Source organism: Ambystoma mexicanum, chromosome 6p (assembly GCF_040938575.1).
Source record: "Ambystoma mexicanum isolate Mex_15411 chromosome 6p, UKY_AmexF1_1, whole genome shotgun sequence".
In the NCBI taxonomy this organism is placed as follows: Eukaryota; Metazoa; Chordata; class Amphibia; order Caudata; family Ambystomatidae; genus Ambystoma; species Ambystoma mexicanum.
Genome location: NC_090935.1, coordinates 238315033 through 238338220, shown reverse-complemented (window position 1 = coordinate 238338220; position 23188 = coordinate 238315033). Strand labels below are relative to the sequence as shown.

The 23188-nt window shown below is 47.4% G+C and overlaps 1 protein-coding gene across 3 annotated transcripts in view; it reads left to right on the top strand.

Moving 5' to 3' along the window:
- The window catches only part of SMAD2 (SMAD family member 2), a 357823-nt gene that overhangs the window by 197751 nt on the left and 136884 nt on the right, over positions 1-23188 (top strand). For all 3 annotated transcript variants that reach the window (XM_069626941.1, XM_069626943.1, XM_069626942.1), the window contains 2 exons: positions 1825-1959; positions 19911-19985. In XM_069626941.1, coding sequence (XP_069483042.1) covers positions 1825-1959; positions 19911-19985 — 210 coding nt within the window. The remainder of the gene's footprint in view (positions 1-1824; positions 1960-19910; positions 19986-23188) is intronic.

The window sequence follows — 23188 nt, the reverse complement described above, 5'->3', positions numbered from 1 at the left end:
TACTCTTTTGGGATGGCCCACAGGCACAACCTACACCCTCAGGTGACCAATAGCTAGGGTGCTGGGGACATTAATATGTCACTGTTGCATTAAGATTCATTTAGGAGTAAGTCAAAGGAAAATGTTATTTGAACATACAAGAGACCACAAATATTCTTAAGCAGGCAAACACTTTCAGATCCCCCAATAAGAGTTATTCAGTGGAACAGGCCAGGCCCAAGTCAATGGGCAAAAGTCTATGAGCTGAAGCACTTTTTTGCAGGTAAGTAAGGAAAAGTCTTAGCACAATGTTTGAGAAGTCTTTGAAGAAAGAATCAATGTAGGGCCACAAGCTTTTAAACTGTGTGAATACTTGTTTTATTTTGAACTATCTGCTCTTTAACACTACTCCCAAGAATATTCTAAATGCAACAGTAATCTATTAATGCCAACAGCACCCTAGCTATTGATGTCGCCTGAGGGGGTAGGTAGTGCCTGTGTCATCCCAAATGGGTATTTGCTGATTTAGATAACCAAGAGGTTTTTTTGGAGTGTATTTGTGTTTTATTTTGCGCCCTTCTGAAGGCTTACTATAACTGACTGGTAAATAAAGTAATAATAGTTTACTCAAGAAACCTTACAAGTGTATTTGTATACTTGTCACTGTGAATCTCTGTGTAACTCCCCTACAGCTCACATTGACCCTTCTTGAGATGAGGCTGGCTGCTCAACACGCTACCAACCTGTGTAGTACAGACTTATACCAAAGGTTGTATTCCTATTGCCAGGAGGTCGGAGGTTTTGTAGTGCACCCAAAGAGTCTACTTCATACAATCTTGCCTAACAGGTGATTGAACAACTTCACCACCTCTGTGGCATGTGCAGTCTGACTTATTGCTCAGTGTGTGGTACCTTGATAGTTTGGCTATACCCAAGTGACAGTTACTCTGCTCATCAACCAGGGTGGTTTCTCAGATTCCTCCCACAGACCGGTTCTGAAATGTCATTTTAGCACTTATTAATTTAGCCACAGTGAAAATATATTAGCCAGTTTGGACAGACAACTGCAAAACATAATGTACCCATTGTTAAAAGTTTCTTTAGAGCCTGCAATTCACTGTCATGCTGTCATTATTTAGCCATCCCTCGAAGCATATACTATTTGTATGCATCTTTAACTGTGATTAACTCATTTCTTGGTCCGCTTCGGGTTTTACTACACTAGGACTACCAGATAATGTAAAACCATTGCTAAATGCTTGTTTTTAAGACTAACCAGCAGACTGTGCACTACTAAGCACCCTTTGAATGAAACCTTTTCCTCATAGCTGAGCCTCCAGCAGACTGTTATGTCTTACTGTTCATCCATTCCATCTGTCTGTCGGACCCCTTTCGGGGATCCTTCCTTTAATGGTTTGAGGCAGGCATTATGGAGACTACAAAAATCTGTTCCTTTCGAACTACAGCCAAAAAATTGTATGCCCTAATCCCAATTTAACTGTATGCAGCTGATGTACTAGTTTGGACCCAATAAACAATCATGTACACAGCAGTTGTTCATCTTACCTTCCGTAACTGTATTCAGTGTGTTACTTAGTTAAATGAATCAGAAAATATTGTTGTTTTGTATTATTACAAACATAGATCCTGAAACTATTTTTATATAAACTGGCCTCGCAAATGTAACCATCTTTGTGGAAAAAGACATTGATTTGAAACTAATTTCATTGTAGCTTTCTAATCTTTCTATTTTATTATTTATCTACGGTGTCCAACCATGCTATTATTGTATGTTTCAATGTGTAATGATTCCTTGCTTAACATATTTTCTTTTTTCTTTTGAAGTTTTGCCTCCAGTTTTAGTGCCTCGCCATACAGAGATTCTAACAGAACTGCCACCCCTGGATGACTATACTCACTCCATTCCTGAAAACACTAACTTTCCAGCAGGAATTGAGCCGCAAAGCAATTATATACCAGGTATGCCATGCAATATGTTGGCCTTTAGTTGGTGGTTATGCTGTTGTTTTAATACGTTTCTCTGAACTTGTTAAAAGGATCAAGATGTGGGCAGACCTTTACAACCCTAGATAAACATGTAGCTCTGTTTTTCTTAGTTTGCCTAGCTGTAGCTGTGACCAGGCGATTAATTGCTAACTTAGGAAGCGGGGTAAATAAGAATGAAGACTAACATGCGCCTATTTGAATTAAGGAACTTGTGCACAGAAATTGTGAACATATACTTTATTTTTTATTGTTACGCTTTTAAAACAATCCTGTCCCAAAAATGTATGATATAAGACATAAACAAAAATCTCAATAAAAAAAAATACAATATATCATGAAAGGTACACAAGTTGTAGTTAATCTCTGTATAGAAAGTCTCTGGTGTTGGTAGGATTTGATGCTGAGGTAATTTGCAAATTAAAATGTCAACAAAGGATTGAATATCATGAGTTATTGCCACTACTACTTTGCTTTGGCGCTGTTCAGTTGCCTTTAAGGGAAGGAAAGTTGATGGGGATATATATCAAAAACAAGGGATGAATCGTTCTGGTCGACCGAAACTGCTCACCCCCAACTGCTTGCTTCCTATTATCTATGAGCAGTTTCACAGTGCTCGACCCCAGGTGGTGTACCTATGCAACTGCTCAACCTACCTGTCTAAAACTAATCACTCCATCTCCTCGTCTACCCCTTTCTCCCAATACCCTGCATGTTCCTTTCAGATCTATCCCGACGCTCCCCTTCAACCCCCTTGTGCCTCCTTTTTCTACTCTCTCCCAATGCTCCACCAGTCTGAAATTCACCCAGCACCCCTGCTCTGCACCACCCCTCCTCCATCCCTACCTTTGTTCTCCTTTGTAATTTCCCACTGCATATAACCACCTCTCCTGTTGCCCCAAGCCTTTCCAACACAGCCCACTCACCACAGTACTCCTAGCCCCATCATACATTCATCCCATCCTACCCACCCACCACTTCACAAACACACCCTCGTCATGTATACAGCCCACACCAGCCCTCCCGTCTCGGCCTCTGGTGGGTCACTGCTAGTCATTAAGGGGGTTTATCAGTTTGGATTGGTCTAGCTATTTACTCCATACTTTATTTTTTAAAAATGTTTTAATTGAATTTTACAACCAACATAAGCCAAACTGGTTACGATCATTAACACATTATCTGTCGTTATCACATATAATCCCCAACCCCCTTCCCTCCCACCTCAGACCGCCCTTTATTTTAGGGATCCGCCAATACAGGCACTGGTTGCGGGCTCCCTGCTTTGTCCGTGGTAGTATGTTCCATAGTCGGATTAAGTAATGACAGTTAGTGCCACCCACTGTTGCAAATCTTCACTGAGGTCCATATTCTGTTCTCGAAGTGCATACTCCCATGCTCCTGTTTCCGCCACTACCCACTTTCGAAGGTCCTCCCACCACTGTGCCACACTTGGACTCCTGGTGTTTTTCCACCCCATGGCGATTGTCTAGTATGTACATCAAATCTTTTAATTTGTTCAATGGTTTGAACCATTTGTTCAATGGTTTGTACCTAAGATGCATGCAGCCGGGGCTTGTACGTCCAGGACAATGTCTGCCACTGCATCTTTGTAGCTATCTGTGTCCAGAAGGATTGTATTATAGAGCGTCCCTAAAACATGAAAGTCATTCCTGAACTTGGTTCATTACATTTAGGACATTCCTTACTTTCCTCCATACTTATGGGACCGAAGCACTTTGTAAAAAGCATCACATTTTTCAAAAATGTGTTCTTCTTTTTTACACGTGGTACCGCACGCGGCCGTAACCCTGCCCTCCTTAGCTCCGCCCAGCGCATCGTCCATCAGTCCTTTTCTCTGCACGTTTGGGACTGGACGCACTTGCATCTTCGGAAGATTTTTTCGTTAGTGTCCTTCTCTACTGCTCCAGCTTGGCGGTCGCGTAGTAGTCCGTCTATGCTGTTTCGGTTAGATTTTCTGAATTGTTATTCCTGCAAACGACGTTTCGCTAGGGCGGCTCCCCATCCTCTTTAGAGTGTTTGTGTCCGGACCGCCAGTGGGACTCGTGCTTCTACTGCGATTCCCTTTCTTCCAGGCACTTCAACGTCATCTGGAGCGGTGGGAGGAGGTGTTTCAGTGCGTTCCTCCTCTGCATTTCCAGAGTTTCATCGACGAGAACAGACGCCCGGTAAGTTCCTTCATTTTTAGGGCGTCCAGACCGGGGGACTCCTTCCTGAGGGCTTCCCGGTCCGGGAGGGGCTTTAAAAGCTCTGTCACTGGGGGTTTCCCCTGAGGTGCCTTCTAGGCCTAAGAAAAGTACCAGAGTTTTCCCCAATGGCCTCCGTAAAGAAATTGTAATGGTCGATCAATCAACCCAATACCATTGTAGGATGCTTGTGTTTGGATATCATTGACAAGTTGGATCCCTTGTATCCAACGCTCTGGTCCTCACTAGGTAAGTGGTCCGTAGTGGTTTCTTTTGAGTTGTATATCCGCCTGTTAATATCTCGACAATGCTCAGATGTTTCATCAAGGGTCGCGGGAACAGGGATGGGTGGGAGATGAGGGGCACACAGTTACTGCAACTCTTCAGTGCCCACCGGGCCAAGTGAAAATGTCTCCTCTGTAATTGGTTCCCAGTGACATTGCCACATTTCTCCAGCAGAACAGTTCTTGCTAGAGTGTAGGCACCAAAAGAACTTCCTCTCACTTTGGTTGGGACATAGTCTTCTGTGCTTCGGGGCTCATCCCAGGTTTTGCAAAAGAAATGATTATTACCCCTGGTTGTTTTGGTGATTGGGAGCGGAGTTACTCTTTCAGCCCCAAATCATTACTTCAAATATTTGGTGCCCACCCAATCATTAGGTAGGAGAGCGTGCTATATTGTTTGTGCCCACACTCCCAGCCTTTTTCATAGGATTTGGTCTTTCTCCTGGGATATGCATACCTTTTCTGTAATTCTACTCCATTGTTGTAGGATCGATTCTAGAGGCAGGGGTCTGGTCCAAGCATATTCCTAATCATCTTTGTGGTTTGAAAAAGAAAGCAAGTACTTGACTGTCGCAACATGTCTCGCAGCACTGCCTTGAGTCACAAGTGCCCCTCAATGTTTGGTAGATGCAACTACTCGACTAAATTGCAAGAGCTTCCACTATGGGCGAAGCCTAGATCTTTGCACGCCTAGTAAATTGTGTCCAAAAAGAGATCTTGGCCACCAGCAGCTCTGGAAAAAGCTGCTTGCACTGGAGGTTTTTTGACACAATTATCTGTCGGGGCTGGGCTCTGCACAATATGCTCAGCTAGACAAATTTGATGCAGTTGGACAGTATGGTGAATCTGTGAGATGCCCATCTGTATTGTGTTCCTATGCAAAACTAATTACTGAAATCCCAGGAGAGGCTTAAAGAGCTTACCCAGCCTCCAGTGCTGAGACAACAGGATGCCGGGGTGAGGCACCTGCTGGAAATGATCTTCATAAAGATTACCACATCCAGGAGAGACTAATTTCCTTCCTCCAAAGCATATCACAAGTTTATATTTTGAGTACTTGTCTTTCCGTTTCAGAGCCATGCCTTTTCGAAACTGGTGTTCTCGCAGTACTGCTTCCGGAAAACAGGAGAAGGGTGGTAACCCCCTGCAGCCAGATGTTCTTGGAGGTTTAAATAATCTGGGAAGCACCACACCCTGTGCTCCCACTAATATGAAGATGCATGTCACATTCAGGGCAATGGCAAAATAACCACTTCATTCAAACCCTCGTCCCATCTACCATAGTGCCTGCTGCTCTAGCACAAGGAAGGGTGCTTGTAAATGGAACACCTCACTGACACCCGCTGAGAAAGATAAGCCAATCTTAGACGTCGGTTTCAAATGCAAGAAATCTTTAAATAGGCTTTCTTGCCTATTGCATGGTTGCTTGCAACTGACTGTTGTGGAAATGTATAGGTGACCCACGTCCTAATACGTTTTTACTTGAACTTGGCAACTGTTTAACTTTGTCACTAGGTGAAGGGGAATCTTTTACCCTCTCACCTAGTCTTTTACATGTTTTATGGTTGACCCTTTTGTCTCTCCATAGTGAATGGTTGAAATTATAGTTTACTTCAACTTTTGGGCTTAGGTTAGGTTGCCCCCTTTGGGCCCCCTGTTAATTTTCCTTTCCTATACGTGGGTGAACAAGAGTTCTCAAGTAATAAAGAGGGATTTTCATCCCCTTATATTTTGTATAAGTGAGCCAGCACACCACCCCACCTTATGTGGATTGCGGGGGGGGGGGGGGGGGGGGGGCGATACAAAAAAAAAAAAGCCCTTTGTTAGAAGCCTACTCAGTACAATGTCCACCCGATATCTGAGATTGGTCTGAAGATCGTGGTTGAGCAACTCAAGGAAACAAAAGGCAAGGGAGATCCTTGCTGTTCCTTGATTATCAAAACCTGCCCCCTGACGCTCCTTAAGGCAATTTGTAAGTTTGTGAACGGATCCCTATAGGAGGGGCGCATTCCGAATGAGCTAAAACAAGCCTGGGTTACCCCATCTTGAAGAAACCAGGTCTGTCAGCTGATGACCCTCTCAACTACGGACCCATAACTAATACACCTTTCCTGTTGAAGATCCTTGATCAAGTCGCTTACTTGCAGATCCCTCAGCATTTGAACCAGCTACCAATCCTCAATAACTACCATTCTCCAGCATGGGGTCTGGCATGGATTCACATGCTCATGAATATTCCCCGTCAGGCCGGGAATCCTCGGTATAGAAAAAAATAAGTATCAGTTTCGTTTCTGATCTGTCTTTCATAGTAGTAACCAATCACTGGTCTCTGGGTCATACTGCCCCCAGCCAATGACTGCCCTCTCCTTAAGCCCCGCCTCTGGCAGCCATCCTCAGATTTTTACCGCACATGCAAGTGTTGGGAGTCCTCGTGCTGTAGCTCTTGAGCTTTTGCTGCGTTTTCGCGCTTTTTCAGGAGATTTTTCTCATTTTTTGGTTAAATAGAGCCTCCATCTCCACCGTTTCTACATCCGATCAACGGGGATCCATTTCGGAGTTTTCTACGCCCCTCAAGGGTGAAGATTTCGTCGAGTTACGCTTTTGGAGGATTCCAGAAGTTCCGAGGCCTACTCCGGACCTGGCCCAGGAGAAAGGAAGATCGACGCCCGGGAAGCTGTTCAGGACCTGCCCTGGATGCCAGCTTCAGAATGTTTTCAAGGAGGACGAGCATTCGTTATGCCTCTACTGTCTCCATGAGGACAAGACTCTCACGGAGAAGGACTGTGCGTTTTGTGGGAACATGTCGGAGCGGACCATGAAGGATTGCCACCTCCGTCTCGCCAACTGGCTGGAAAGGAGGAGCCCGTCAGGCGAGAAGAAGAAAAAGAAGTCAGAGCGGTCTTCTAAGTCCTGTGAGGGCGCCCTGGCGACGGGGGCCCAACAAAAGGCCAAGCAACGCGGTGCTCCCGGTGCCCGCGGACTCGAACGGTCTGGCTCCTTGGCTGCCAGGCAGGGCGCATCCTCCCCGGCGCCATCAACCACGAGCCAACGCTCTGGCTCGGGTAAGAGGAAGTCCGAGAACCCGGCCAAGCTTCTGGAGAGGCCCCGGTCGATCTCGAAGATTCCGGCAAAGGGGGAGCGAGACTCGGACCCTCCCTCCAAGGTGAAGGCCCCAGGCGTACAGAAGGTGACGATGGCCTTAATTCACCCTGCTAAGACCTAGATTGAGGATGTCGCAGTGGCCCTGGCTACGCCAGTGGAGGCGACCTCAGGACCCAGAGTCTCCCTGCCACTGCGGAGGGAGTAGTCTTTCAGGCCCATTGAGAAGACCCCCACAAAGTCCTCATTGGAAAAGGTGGGGGAGGGGCAGGTGGCCATCGTGGATACGGACACGACCTCTGAAGAAGAGCTCATCGAAGCCGTGGAAGAGCCCAAGCCCATCGGGAGGGATCCCGACGAGGGCGACGACGAGGGTGACGGTGTTGCCGATGAGGTTCCTCAAGAGCCCTCGCGTCCGTCGTTTCCGGCGCTGCAGGACACTTCAGCGGCCATTTTGTCAGCGATTCAGTCCTTATGCTCGGAGATAAGGACAAGGTTGCCCCTCCCCCCCGATGGAGGTACCTGAGCCAGACCCAACGGGGGAACCGGAGCCGGGACCTTCGGAAAGTCCACCGCATAAGAGGAGGACGACGCATCCTAAGCCACCTCTCCCACCTCTGCGGCCTGCTCTGCCTTCCCTCCGGTCTACTACCCACGGGGATGATGCAGGATGATGCACGGCTACGACAGGTACGGATGATGACGGAGGCGACGTGTCCCCCGTCGCCCCCTGCTCGGGCGTCCCCGCCCGACGAGATTGGATCCTTTCATGCTATGATTTCCAGGGCATCTGAGCTCTTCCAGCTCTGCCCAGAAGAGAAGGAAGGGTTCCTTTACCAACGGTGCAAGGCTAAAAGGAAGACGGTCCTCGCTGTACCACTTCTTGATGACATCTGGGATGAGGGGCTCGCCTTCCTCAAGAACACTGCCACAGCACTGGCAAAGATGAACCGGTACGAGAAGAAGTACCGGGTCCCCGACGCTGCCCCCTTGTGCCTTCGGGCACAACCTACCCCGGATTCGGTTGTCTCGGCGGCGGCAAAGAAGAAAGCTGGGGGGCCATCGACCTCGACATCAACTTCCCCACTGGACGGCGAGGGCAGGAAGCTGGACACGATGGGACGACGGGTCATCTCATCCGCAGCGACGACTATCAAGACGGCCAACACCCTGGCTATGGTAGCCCGCTACGTGTTTTGGTTCAAAATCGCCCCTCTGTTGGACTTCCTTCCGGACGCCAAAAGGGCTGAGGCCCTTGAAATCCTACACGAAGGTGAGATTGCTTCGGACCACGGTGGCAACGGACATCGCCGACACCGGTTTCTGTTAGTTGGGCAACAGCGTTTGCATGAGACGACGAGGATGGCTCAAGGCGACGGATTTCCGCCAGGACGTACAAACCAAGGTTTTGGACATGCCCTTCGACGGGAACAACCTGTTTGGGAAGGTCGGTTGATGAGTCCCTTCAGGCCATTAAGACAGACACGGAGACTGGCCGGGCACTGGGAGTGCTCCAACGACGATGGCCGTCCTTTCTGAGCTCCGGAGGCAGATAAGGTGCTTCCAAGGGATCCGACAGTGGCTCCTCCACTTACCGCCAAGAGGAAAGATCTTCATCCCAGGAAGCCTACAGGGGATGCGGCAAGTCAGGTGGTGCCCGTCGTCGACGACAGGGAGGCAAGGCGGCCTCCAAACAAGATTGAACCGACCGTGGGGTCGGGCCCCCGCCGAAGCACCCCGGTAGGGGGCCAGCTGACGAGGTTCGTCAGCGTGTGGTAGTCCATCTCCGACCGTTGGGTGCTGGACGCCCTGGCCCAAGGGCACGCCCTCCAGTTTCAGAAAAAGTGCCCTCGCGTTCCACCTGTGGCCAGGAAGGAAAATCACGTCCCACAACTACTGTTGGAAGTAAGGGCGATGCTCAAGAAGGGTGCCATCGAGCACGTCCCAAAGGGGCTTCGGGGCTCCGGAGTTTACTCAAGGTACTTCCTCGTAAAAAAGAAGACAGGAGGATGGCGCCCCATCCTGGACCTGCGACAACTGAGCAAGTACATCAAGTCACAGAAGTTCCGGATGGTCACCCACCAGCACGTGCTGGGACAGCTGGAGGGGGGCGATTTCCTGTCATCGTTGGACTTGGAGGATATGTACTTCCACATCCCCATTCTAAAAAGACACCGAAAGTTCCTCAGGTTCGTGGTCCAAGGGCGGCACTACCAGTTCAAGGCCCTCCCGTTCGGATTGAAGTCGGCACCCAGGGTGTTCACCAAGTGCCTTGCACCGGTGGCGGCGCGGCTGCGCCTACAGGGGATCCATGTCTACCCCAACCTGGACGACTGGCTCATCCGGGCAAGGACAAGGGAGCTCGCCGTGGAGCACACTGCGAAGACCGTCCAGCTGCTCACGGACCTGGGATTCTCCATCAACTTTCCAAAATCCCACCTGGTTCCGTCGCAAGTCGCCCTGTTTCTGGGAGCCAAGATCGACAGTGGCGAGGCTGGCCTCGCCGTCGGAGGAAAGGACCAGGACCATTCTGGTCAAGGTGCAGCGTCTGCTGGCCACGGACATGGCCAGGATAAGATCTATCAAGTCCCTCCTCGGGATGATGTCCTCCTGCATTTTTCTGGTTCGCCTTTGCAGGCTTCGGATGCGCCCCTTACAAGATCCCTCTCAACGTGACTTTCCGTCAGGCGATCCGGTGGTGGGGTACCTGCTCTCATCTGTCGGCGGGCACGGACTTTCAGACCCCAGCTCACCAGGCGACGGTGACGACGGATGCCTCCCTGGAAGGTTGGGGAGCGCACTCCGGAGATCTTCATGCGAGAGGTCTTTGGCTCCCGGAGGAGAAGTCACTCCACATCAACATCTTGGAGCTCCGCGCAATGTTCTGGGCCCTCAGGTCTTTTCTTCCATCCCTCAAGGGCAAAGTGGTGAGGATCTTAACCGACAACACCACCACAATGTTCTACATCCGGAAGCAGGGCGGAACCAGATCCCCTGCCCTATCCAAGGAAGCGCAGGATCTGTGGCATTGGGTTGTCGCCCAAGGGATGTTTCTGGTGCCTCTTCATCTGGCAGGAATAAAAAACACGATCGCCGACTCGCTCAGCAGAGAGCTGCGCTCGTGCCACGAGTGGGAACTACGCCAGGATCAAGTGGATCCACTCTTCTGACGATGGGGCGAACCCCAAATCGATCTCTTCGCGACGGCGATGAATTCCAAGTGCCGGAGGTTTGCCAGCAGGTTCCCCCAGCCGAGGAGCATGGGCGATGCTTTCTCGTTCCCCTGGGACAGCCTATTTCTGTATGCATTCCCTCCACTGCCGTTGCTGCTCCGGCTCATCAACCAGCTCAAGTGGTCCCGGTGCAGGATGATCCTCGTCGCACCGGCGTGGCCGAGACAGATCTGGTTCCCGGACCTTCTGGACTTGTCAACGTCCACACCAGTCAAGCTGCCGACGGATGCAGATCTTCTCTCCAGAGAAGGAGGCGCCATTCTTCATCACAACCCGGAGTTGCTGAACTTGCAGGCCTGGCTCCTGCAGCACTAGAGTTTGGAGGGTACGACATCCCGGCCGACTGCAGAGAGGTTCTTGCAAAGGCAGGGCGTCCTCAACTCTCGTGCTACGGACATAAATGGAAGAGGTTCTCTGTCTGGTGCCGTGCACAGAAGATTAACACTCTGCGGATTACGGCCCCTCCAGTATTGCCATACCTACGGTCATTGGCCAAGGCTGGACTAGCTCACGCTTCCATCAAGATGCATCTGGCCGCCATCTCCCGATACACCAGAACTACGGGACGGGTGTCCTTGTGGTCTCATCTACTGATGAAGGAATTTATGAAAGGATTGTTCCGATCATTCCCGCCGGTGAAGGCCCCTGCCCCGGCGTGGGAGCTCAACGTGGGGCTGACCAGGCTCATGGGGGACCCCATTTGAGCCTATGCATTTGGCACGGTTGAAGTTTCTGTCGTGGAAGACAGCGTTTTTCGTGGCCATCACCTCTGCACGACGAGTGGGAGAGATCCAGGCCCTATCTTGCAAGCCGCCATACTTGACATTTCACGACACAAGGGTGGTGCTGAGGACGCATCCCTCATTCATGCCCCAGGTGCCGTCTGACTTCCACCTCAACAAACCCTTGGTGTTACCAGTTTTCTTCCCGTCTCCTTAGTCGCCGGCTGAAAGGACTGCACTCGCTGGACGTAGCTAGAGCGCTGAAGTTCTACGTGGAACGCACAAAGAGTTTTCGGAAGACATCACAGCTGTTTGTGAACTTTGGGACTGTGAATCAAGGGAAGGCTCTCTCGAAGACTTCCATTTCCAGATGGCTCTCCGGTTGCATCATGCACTGTCACCAGTTGGCAAACCGACCGCTGCCCGGCAGTCCGAGAGCCCATTTGACCAGAGCGATCGCTGCTACCACGGCGTTCCTGTCTGGTGTGCTCCTGCTGGACATTTGCAGGGCTGCGACGTGGAGGTCGACGCACACCTTCACAAGATTCTACTGCGTCGATCGGGACTCCAGGGAGGAGTCCAGGGTCGGCCAAGCAGTGCTGCACAACCTGTTCACTTAAGGTGAGCCTTGTGAGGAGGTAAGAGATGCTCAATGTTGAGTTGTTGTATTGCTTAATGTTGAGCCTGTTGCCACCTCCCGTGGTTGTGCAGGTTTGTACTGCTATGTATTCTCTTATTCATGAGCATGTGAATCCATGCCAGACCCCATGCTGGAGAAGGAACAAGTTACTTACCTGTAACTGTTGTTCTCCAGCATGGGTCTGGCATGGATTCACATGCAAACCATCCCGTCTACCCCTCTGCGGCTCTTCACTTGGTCATACTGCCACTTCACGTGCTACCAAATCTGAAGATGGCTGCCAGAGGCGGGGCTTAGGGAGAGGGCAGTCATTGGCTGTGGGCAGTATGACCCAGAGACCAGTGATTGGTTACTACTAAGAAAGACAGATCAGAAACAAAACTGATATTGTTTTTTTTTTTTTCTATACCGAGGATTCCCGGCCTGACGGGGAATATTCATGAGCATGTGAATCCATGCCAGACCCATGCTGGAGAACAACAGTTACAAGTAAGTAACTTGTTCCGGCTGGCTTCAGACAGGGCTTCGGCACCGAGACCTCCTTTTTGTACTTGAAGTCTCGATTACTCGTTCGCATGGATAAAGGGCTACCTTCTCTTCTGGTCTCTTTGGATCTGTCAGCAGCATTCTACTTGGTCGACCACTCTATTATGGTGGCCAGAATGGTCGAGGTTGCTAATTTTTCCTCTTGCGCAGCTTCATAGATCAGATCCTTCCTGGACAACAGACCGAGCAGGTTTTGCCTCAGGGAAGCAGAGGACCTCCCTATCTGTGCTTTTTGGGAGGTGCCACATGGAGAGGCACCGCTCCCTGCCTCTATAATATCAACATGGCCCCCTTTTTTTCGCTATGTTGTAGAAGGAAGGGATCATTTATTTGAATTACCCAGTGTGTCGCCCCGTTATCCAGCGCTCCTTCTCAAGATGAACAGGAGCTTAACAGAACATTTGCTCTGATTGAAAATTGGATGATGCGTAATAACCTCGTTCTAAATAAAGGCAAAACTGAGCTGATGGTGGGTAACTCTAGGAACCTATCCAAACTGGACCCTGCCTTCAAATCATTGTTTGGGTCGGTTGAGATCCTCCCACAAATCATGGGCATGGTTTTGGACCAAACGCTTAACATGAAAGCCCATGTGAGCAATACTGTTTCAGCGGCTGTCTATTACGTGAAACTGCTTACCCACCCGAGACCTTTCATCTCTCAATCCAGCGTGGAATCCTTAGCGAGGGCTATTATCACGGCAAAGATCGACTATTGCAGTAGTCTCTCGGTCGCTCTCTGCAAGGTTGATTCTAGCAGACTCCAAGTGATTCAGAATGGAGCAGTGAGTTGTCGCTGGTTTAGCCCACCGCAATCATGTCTCAGACGCAAGACGTGCCCTAAACTGGCTCCCATAGAGGCCCGAGCCAAGTTTATATTACTAACCATAGTCTTTTAATGTAGATTCAATATAATGCCTACTTACTTGCAAGACTCTCATTGAAGGTCAGTAGCAGGTTTTTGAGGTCCAGTAATCAAAATCTCCTGATGCTTCCACGCTGTAAATTAAAGAAGTTGGAGAATAGCGCTTTCTTTCTCATCGACCCCTAAATTGTGGGACTCTACCATTGATCTAAGACAAGTCTTCTCTGATGGTTTTCAAGAAGGACCTCAAGACCTGGCAGCATGCTTCCGTGGACTATTCTGACCCGTCTGTTTCTCGTCAGTTTGTCTTGTCCGCACCCTTATGCCTTATATATGCCTCAGGGCCATGGCTGCACATTACAAATTAAAGTAAAATATCCCCTTACTTATTTACCTGGTACGTTTTGTTACAATTGCGAGTTTTATGTCAATGGCTGGTGGCAGTGGTTTTTCCTTTGACGTTTAATCTTTACTACTTGCAGGCTGTTAATTTAGCCTCGGTAATGCACATAAGGGCCGTCTTCCCCTGCCATTCTAGGCAGAAATTACCTAATAGAAGTTTTGTCTTTGGTGTGGATTCCTTACCCAGGCTCCAGAGTGTCTGGTAAGTGGTAAGGCGAGAAGCGATAGAGAAGTCCAAAACTCTTCAGCCCTTTGTCTTTAACCTTGCCTGAAAGTAGCCAACTCCCAGAGGGGGGGGGGGGAGTGGACCTCCTGATTGGGTAGTCGGACAGCCCCTTGATGTAAAATGCAGAGAGAGAATGCAGATGTTGTGCTGTAGTTCCTGTTAAATACTCCAAACCTGGAAGCTGCTGACAAGTTGACCACTGGAGCTGAAACCGAAGAAGCCTGCTGTTAGCCTTCTTCCACGTGACCTGGGGACCCCGGAAAGGACACCGACCCAGAGCCTGGTGACGCCCACTAGAATCTGCAGACCTGCATTTTGAGCCCTCCTTAGTGTGCTGGGACCTTGCAACTGCAATACCCTGAGACCTTGAGCCATTATGTGTTGCACGGTTTTACGAATTTCGAATCGTGCTGAAACTTTGGCATCCTTCTGGACCGTCAGAGACTTGATTTGAATCCTTGAAGACTCCTCAGCAGAGTGCTGGACCAGATTAGCAACGAGAATCCGACCAACGATATTCAGTCTTCTCCGGACTCCTGAAAAGGGCGCCAAAACCACAGAACGGCCTCCAGCCGCGAAGAAACCGTTGCCTGGAGTCTTCCCCGTTTATCCCTGCTGCAAATTCCCTTCCATTGTCTTTCACTCATCAATAAGGAATTAATCGACCAGGTTTTTGGCTGCAGTTCCTGAACACGTCCCGCTGCAAACTCTTCATTGTACTGTTGACTGGGGGTATTACTTATCTTAAGCCTTTTGTGATTCATGTGAAGCTGTGGGGAGTAATTCATGTGATTGGCAGTACTCTCATCCAGTTTACCCAGGCCCATTGCCGGAATAATCCCAGGTCCCAACACGGCCCCCTCTCCCCCCACACCACCCTGGGTGCCTTCTCTGAAGTCCCCGGACCCTAACTTTAAAGTGAACTATATTTGTTGTGAAGAGTTCCTCAGGAACTCTGGACTTTTCCTGCAACTCAACCCTATCTCAGCCTGCCTACAGCAAGGACTGGATAAGAAAAGGATTTGGTCTTAAAGTAGAACTAGTGTTAAAAAGTTACTTGTGAACAAGTTGGTTTGTTAACTGTCTGTCTGAGCAGTTATAAAAGTTCTTAATTTGAATGCGTTTTGCCCTTCTTAAAAGTATACATAAGGTTATTTTACTCAACTGTGAATTGGTTCACCCACTTCCCAAAGGTAATGCTGTTGGCTTCACCACTATTTCTTTCAGAATATAAGTGTATGTTTCCCAACTGGGTCGTGCTTCCCCTGACTTGCTGTTTATAGCCTGTGTAGAATGTCTGACTTGGGTTTTACTTATTAAGAATTGTGCATAACTATACAAAGTAAGTGCATTATGGGTTTTACGAAGCTTGGTCTGCCTTGTGCTATCCTAAAATAAATTATTGCTTACCTTGGTCTGTGTTCCACTGATCTGAGGAGCAAATGTAATAGTTTATTACAACATTAGGTCTTACTCACTTGGTATAACTGAGAGGTGTCCTGAATGCAGTTGGAGGTTTATACTGCTCCATAAATATGTTTCACTATTTAGAAAGGTATTGTGGTAACGGGGTTGGTTTACTATGTGATTTCTTAAGTGAGTTTCACTGCAAGACTGACTGGGTTGCATACCCTTGGTTTACTGTCAGAAATACGATTACGGTGAGTAATGTATCCCTTATATGTAATGTGATAGTACTTACTTACCGAAGAATCATCTTGACCTACTTGTATTTAAATAAAATGTGTGTGTATATATATATAATTATATTTTTTTTTACAATACATAGGGTTTCAGTGTTTCTTTGAACCAGATGTATGCTACAATTTCTTTGTACCAAGCTACAACCCTCTTCCCCCTCCTAAAATGAGCCTGGCCGCTCTGTCTCCGCTAGCAAATACTCAGGTGGTACAGCCTTATACTGAGTGGGATTGTGTACGGTCTTGGTTGTATGGTTTTACTAAGCCCTTACTTGGACTTCAGAAACACTGTCCTAACACTGGGGCAGTGGAGATACACTCCTTCAGTTCATTAAAGCTCGTAAGCATGTCCTCAGTCCAGGTTATCTTGTCTGCCTTTTGTGCTTCCTTGAGGCCCTGCAGCACGGGCTTAGTGGACGCTGTGTAATCTAGAATCCATGCCCTGCAATAATAGTCCAAGGAATATCTGCATTTCTTTAAAGGTTTTTGGCTGACTGGCACTGCGCACTGATGATGGGATGGTGTTTTTCAAAGAATGAAATTGTCTTGGGTATAACTTTAAAGAGATCCACGTCTTGGAGGGTTGGGCTTATTTCCTTCAGATGTAGTATTGACTAGTGGGAAACTGTTGAAAACTGTTGAACAAGTTGCTTACCAACTGTTAACGTTTTCTCGACTAGATGTTCCTCCAATGTATTCCACATCTTTAACATGTAATCTCCACAGCTGTGTACTTGGGAAAAATTTTCGGCACAGGGCGTCCTGCGTCGGGTCGATGTCCCTCGAAGGACTCTGTCGAGGGCAAAGTCACCGGATGTTATAAATAGGACGCACAGCACCCCCGCAGCCTCAGTTTTTGATTTTTTTCCTCCATAACGTGTCACATGCACATATCCAATGCCTGTTTGCAGCTTACGTTTCCGCAAGGCTATGTGCAGTCAATCGCATAGGAAATTATCTAGAAGGGCAGGCTGGAAGGGCGATGTGGAAAACGTTGGACGAACATCCAGTCGAAAGAATGTTACCAGTTGGTAAGTAACTTGTTATTCTAATGGATTGTCCTCCAAAGTATGCCACATCTTTGACAGACTCCCAAAGCAGTACCAGAAAATGGAGGAGGGAAAAGAATTTAGAATACCCAATCAGATGGCCAAATAAAGAACCGCCTTACCAAAGGCCTTATCTTGACCATGGAGCATATCCAGGGAGTAATGTTTGACAAAGGTGTGGATAGAAGCCCATGTGGCTCCGTCACAAATATTCCGAATTGGAACTCCCCGCTGCAGGGCTGTGGAAGTAACCACACCCCTAGTGGAATGAGCTTGCAACCCTTCAGGGAGGGTCCTTGCCCGCCAATCGGTAACTTTCAGTAATGGTGAGGCTAATCCACCTGGACAGGGTCTGTTTGGTAACAGCCTGGCCCAATCGGTGTCCAGCATACCCTACAAATGATTGATCGTCCACTCTGGCTCTGGACATCCTAGAAATATAAAAGCTCAGAGCTCTCGTTGGGTCCAATTTATGGAGTCGCTACTCTTCCTTACCAGGAGGAGGAGGATAGAAACACGGAGGAACCACTTTCTGGCTTAAATGAAATTCAGATACTACCTTGGGTACAAAGGTCGTACCCTCAGTACAAACCCTATCCTTGTGGAACACAGTAAAGGATGGCTTAGATGAAAGTGCCTGCAATTCACCCAACTCTGCGAGCGGATCTAACCACAACCAAGAACACCGTCTTGAAAAACAACATCTCAAAGGACAAGAGTGCGAAGGTTCAGATGTCGCACCCATCAGGAATTGCAAAACCAAATTAAGATCCCAAACCGGCACCTTGAATGGGGACGGCGGGAGCACATTAGTGAGCCATTTAAGAAATTGGGGAAATCATACAGCGCTGCCAGGTAACCTGTTAATGGTACCTACTTAAAGGCCCCTGTGGGCCAAAGAAAGCAAGAAAGATGGAACCATGGGAATGGAACACTGAAAAGGCTCAACATTCTGTCCCCTGCACCAGTCGCAAAACATATGCCAACGGTACAGCGATTTGGTTGCCGGCTGCCTGACCGAAAGCAACACCTCCATGTCCTCCGGGAGGTCCTAATCCTTATTCCCTTGAGCAGAATATCTGGTGGGGAGTCAATGTCGAAAAATAAATGTCGACAGACAAAAATGTCGACAAAATAATGTCGAAAAAAAAAGTCGACTTTCGTTTTTTTTAATTATATATTTATTTTAGGGGTTCGGGAGTAAAAAAAAGGGAAAAATAAAAAAAAAATTAAAAGGGCTGGGGGAACCCCCCATTTCGAAAAAAAAATGCATTGAAAAAAAAGTCGACATTTTTTTTTTCGACATTTTTTTTTCGACTTTTTGACTGTCGACATTTTTGTTGTCGACATTATGACTATAAACCGAATATCTCCCTTCCGGTTGGCACTGGTCGCAAAGAGATCAACTTGTGGGGATTCCCGAAAGGGCGAAGATCTCAAGAAAGACTTTATGAGCATATGGGCTTTTTATTTTATTATGCCGTAGAGTAGACCAATTGTGCTTCGGGAAGTTTGACCTCCTAGGGTGAATAAAAGCAGCATAAAATCCCCAGGTCTGAAGCAAGGTTCCAGGTTATTTGTGATATGGACAAGATCTGATACCCAGTCCTGTCTGTCCAAAATACACACAACGCAAATGTTTTATTCTAGGCTTCCTTTTTAACTATGAGAAATCGTGTATAGTTTCGAAATAAAGTTGAGGGACAGTTCCTTCTTTCCTGTCCCTATCAGATAGGCGGTACACTGTCCGTCATCTAGGGCCAGGCACTCCTGTCAGGGACAGGGTGTTCTTTCACTAGGGACAGCTAGGCCATTGTTGCTTTCTCTCAATTGCTTGATTCCACCGACCGACCGATCGAGATCAGTGCAGTAATGTACTAAGTGGAGCCAGAGGGAAATGCTCTTTTGGTGGGGAAAAAATGTTTGGTGCCCGTCCCTAGTGAGGAACGCCTATGTAGTATGGAGACTATGGACTAGGAGTATGTTGGCCAATACGGTGAGAAATGGTAAATATGTAAATGGTAGGCTATTAAGTTGCTATATCAGTGTCCATACCCACAGACTGAATTGGGATGGATGGACCTTGGAGTCAATCCAAGTTGCTGGAAGTGTGGTGTGGTTAAGTCAGACTTATGGTATATACCATGGGGGGATGCGATACAATACAGAAATTCTGGATGGAGGTTTTGTCTTGGATAAAGGAGCTTCATGGTATTTCCAGGTCCATTGCCTGTTCGTTTTACTGGGTGTGGAAGACTAGGAGGTACAATAGAACAGTCTGAATCATGTTACATACTCTATTGGTGACCGCCAAAATTTGAGTTACACAACAGTGGAAGGGGCCTATTGTACTGTCCCAACGGTAATGTGTTTTAAGGATGAGATGCACTCCATGGAATACCTGACTTGTTGGTGTTGTGGGTCCTTTTCTTCAAGTATGGAAAATAGAATGTTTATGCAAAGTTTCTTGGTGTTGCAGGTTCTGTTTATTTATACTTTTCACTCGGATAAGGTAGAGTTGGAGTTGTGGGGGCGAAGGGATGGTGGGGAAGGAGGTTAATGATGGTAACTGGTATCGCACTGTTCTCCAAAATTAAATTTTCCAAATCGAGAAGAAAAGTACGTATTCAGCAATACGTAAACTTCAATGCAAAGATTTGCAGCTCAATTTCGAGGCAGCATGTTTGCTGTTTATGGGCTACGGTTATAGACATCATTTTCAAATGTTTTCTGAGCTTCAATCAAGTGGATGGGTCTATGGTAAGTGAAAGGTATGCAAAGGGAATATAAATTTGATAAACCGTTGCAGCCTAGTAACCTATAAAACATATCAAAATGTATATCTGCATTTCTGCTTTAACAGATGACTTGATCATTAATATTATCTGCTAGGAGTGACAGTTGAAGACCAGAATGGTCCTAATACTTGTTCCTGCCTTAATTTTTGTATGTATGTAGAGACTCCACCTCCTGGATACATCAGTGAAGATGGAGAAACCAGTGATCAGCAACTTAACCAAAGCATGGACACAGGTAATGTACTGAAAACATATTGGTCACTAATACAGATTGTACAAGATTTTGCTCCTATGTGAAATGAGTTTCTCCATTTCTAGGGTTGTGTAAAAGAAAACGTTAAAATTCAATCTATTTTACTTTATTTTAAAATAGAATTTGAAGAGAGCAGTGTGAAGTGAGCTTTTTTCCCCAAGACAATGTTAAGCGAAGTCCTTAATTTTCAGCTGTCTATTAGTTGCTTGAATAAAGCTCTGTCCCTCCAGTTGTGCAAAGTGTTGGGAAATGTTTCTCTTTACAGCACCATTCCTTCCATTTCTATGCACCCCCAAACATTTTGCTTTTTATTTTTTAATCTGACCTGCTCTTTTGCCGTTTCACCACGCTGGCTTTAGCTCATTTCTCATGGGGAAACTGACATGCCCTTCAGGCTGTCAGTACCTGGAAACATTGTTTCCCTTAGTCACATTACTTTGTGGGCACTTTGGCACCTTTTTATCATTGTACAATGCATCTTACAATGCAGTACAATGGAGTTCAAACTTTTTGTTTTTGCCCTAGACTAAAACTGAGAGGATTTTTGGTTACTTCAGGTGTGCCTAAGGGATAAGCTGGTGCCTGCAGTTACTTTTTACTTTTGTTGCATTTTACTTTAGCCTTACTGCGTTTGGCTTCCAACTGTGGCTAGTGTCCAAACGTGCCGTGCCACATGGTTTTTCGTTTTGTCGTTTGACTATCTCGTCTCTTTCCCTTCTTTCTGGCCTGTGAGGCCAGGAAAATCCTTATATGGACTTGCAAAGCAGAGGCTTTTTTGCAAGGATACTGCATGGCCATGTGTTTTTGCTGCCTGGAATTGTGGGTTTGTCTGGTCCCAATCCACAAACTGGTTTGTGTGTCTGAGTGGTATGAGTTGTGCCCCCCGTGGTCCTATTTGGACCACCACTGCTGTAGTGTGTGTGGGCAAGACCTTTGATTGCCTAGTGGAGGATTCCAGTCTTACCTGGATTTTTGGATAAGAGGAGGACCTGGGCACCCATTTCAGAGAGATCCTAGAAGAAACCAAAGGAGCCAAGTATCCTGTCCTTCTACAAGGCTCGCAAGGAAGACCATGGACCCGTTGGTGTCCTGGCGCCCAACTTCTGCTGCTGTCCTGGAAGAGCCATATCTTGTTGAAGATCTCCAGCAGTTCTGCGAAGGAGCTGCAACCCTTGAAGTGGAGGGAACATCTATTCCTGATGTCAGCTCAGAGTCCTGCGAAGATCCTACGAAAGTGGCTGAGAGTTTGTGCTACCATGCTGCAGATGTCGCTGTTCTGAGTTGAGACCTGGAACATGAGGGGGATGGGTGTGTAGCAGGGGGGTCATTTCATCAAGTTCTTGAAGACCTTGCGCCACCATTATTGAAGCTGGCAGCGGCAAAAGTGACCTTGTCTCCTCTTCAGGAGACCTGCCAAGTCCTAAGAAGAATCGGATTACGTAGGGTGAGTTTTAATGATACTTACCTGAACCCCTAGTCCCCTTTTTACAAGTTTGGTAACTTTTAGAAACGTTTACAATTGTCTTTGCCATTGCTTGTTCGCGCAAGCACTCTGAACGGTGGGAACACAAGTTAGAACAACTTATCCTCTACCAGTTGGAACTCATTGGATCCCAGAAGCCCTACACTAACTTCTTCACAGCTCACAAACTATATGGAACCTTTGGGCACAAGACCCCCAAACATCGTAGGTATGGACTTCTAAAGTTAGTGTGGTAAGTCTGTGGACCTGTAGTGCTATATGCTAATACTCCTCTTCCTTTGCAGGAGTTTATGTATTTTGCCCTACTCCAGTGATTGTATATATGTATCATTTATTTAGTGTTGTGTGATATTACATGCTTTTAGCCATTTTTCATAGTGTGGTATTGCCATAAATAAGTATTTTTATAACTGATTTTCCAAGTGTGTTCCCGGACTTGTCACTGTGTGCTCATTGAGGACTCTTACAAGCTCACAGCCTCTTGAGACCTGGCCTAGACCACTTGCCTTGCTACCTTGAACTGGTTTGGCTACAGCTCCCAGAGTTGTCCCTATACTAGGTTGGCCTGTATATCTGTCCACCAGGCCAGAGTATAAATAATTGGGCCTAACACATGCCTGCTTAACACAGCACGCTTTAAAATCCTAAAGAAGCTACTGAAGGATACTTGACAAACTGTTACATTCCAAAATACAGGAAGAAGCAAGAGGACATTGCACTTTCAAAGTTAGCTAAGCCAGCACCCTTCAATGATGTCATACCTTGTTTTAGGCAGAACACACAACTTTTAGTACATGTGGTAGCCCCTGCACTTATTGCTGTTTTTTCTGAGTTTGTGACTTATTTTTCAACCAGCCAGACTTAATCCATAGCCCAACTGTGTGCCGCTGTTTTTGTTTTCTGCTTGGACTGCTCCCTCACGACTACCATTTAGAGAGCTTGTGAGTTTGCGGCAATCGCCTGCTCAGGGATGTTACTCTTGGTCGCCGCAAAAGCACAAACCACATTCTCCTATCTTATCAATGGGGTCCCCCTGCAGGGATGACTACTGTAAACAGTTGTCCCAGACATGACATTTCACTGCCTTTGATACTAAGAGGCAGGAGCTCAGGTTGACAGAGGCATATCAAAAGGGTGTTGGCTTTCCTGTCCTTTGTTAGATCTGCGACCAGGCCTCTCGCAGGCCTGCTTCAGTTAATTCATCAGTATGCAATCCCACCAGCAGGACTGACAATGGGCAGGTTGGATCCAAGGAGCCTTTGATGGTTAGTTAGGCCGGCCATGGCAAGGGAAAGGTTTTGCCCTCCTCCTCTTGAGATGCCTTCTTGTACTCCTGGCTGTCAAATTCCAACCAAATGGGACGGGGAGGGGAGGAGCTGCGCCTGCAGGCCGTGTCCACCCTGAGTACACAGATCTGTTTGTTGTGCTGGGAGCATAGGAAAATGGGTGCGGATTAGACCCACACATTTTGAGATTGATCTCCCATCATTACATTTCTTTAAACAATATCAAAAAATCCCAGGCCAGTACACACCCACTGTGCGGGTGGTCGAATTCCTCAGAGTTCCACTCTTGGAGCCCCAATGTTTGGTCCATCTAACATTATGCATACTGTGGAAAAACATTGCAGGCTCGCCTGGAATCCCAAAATCCCAGTGTTTACAAAGGCCGTACATGAAGCCAGAAGGTGTAAAATTAGTGG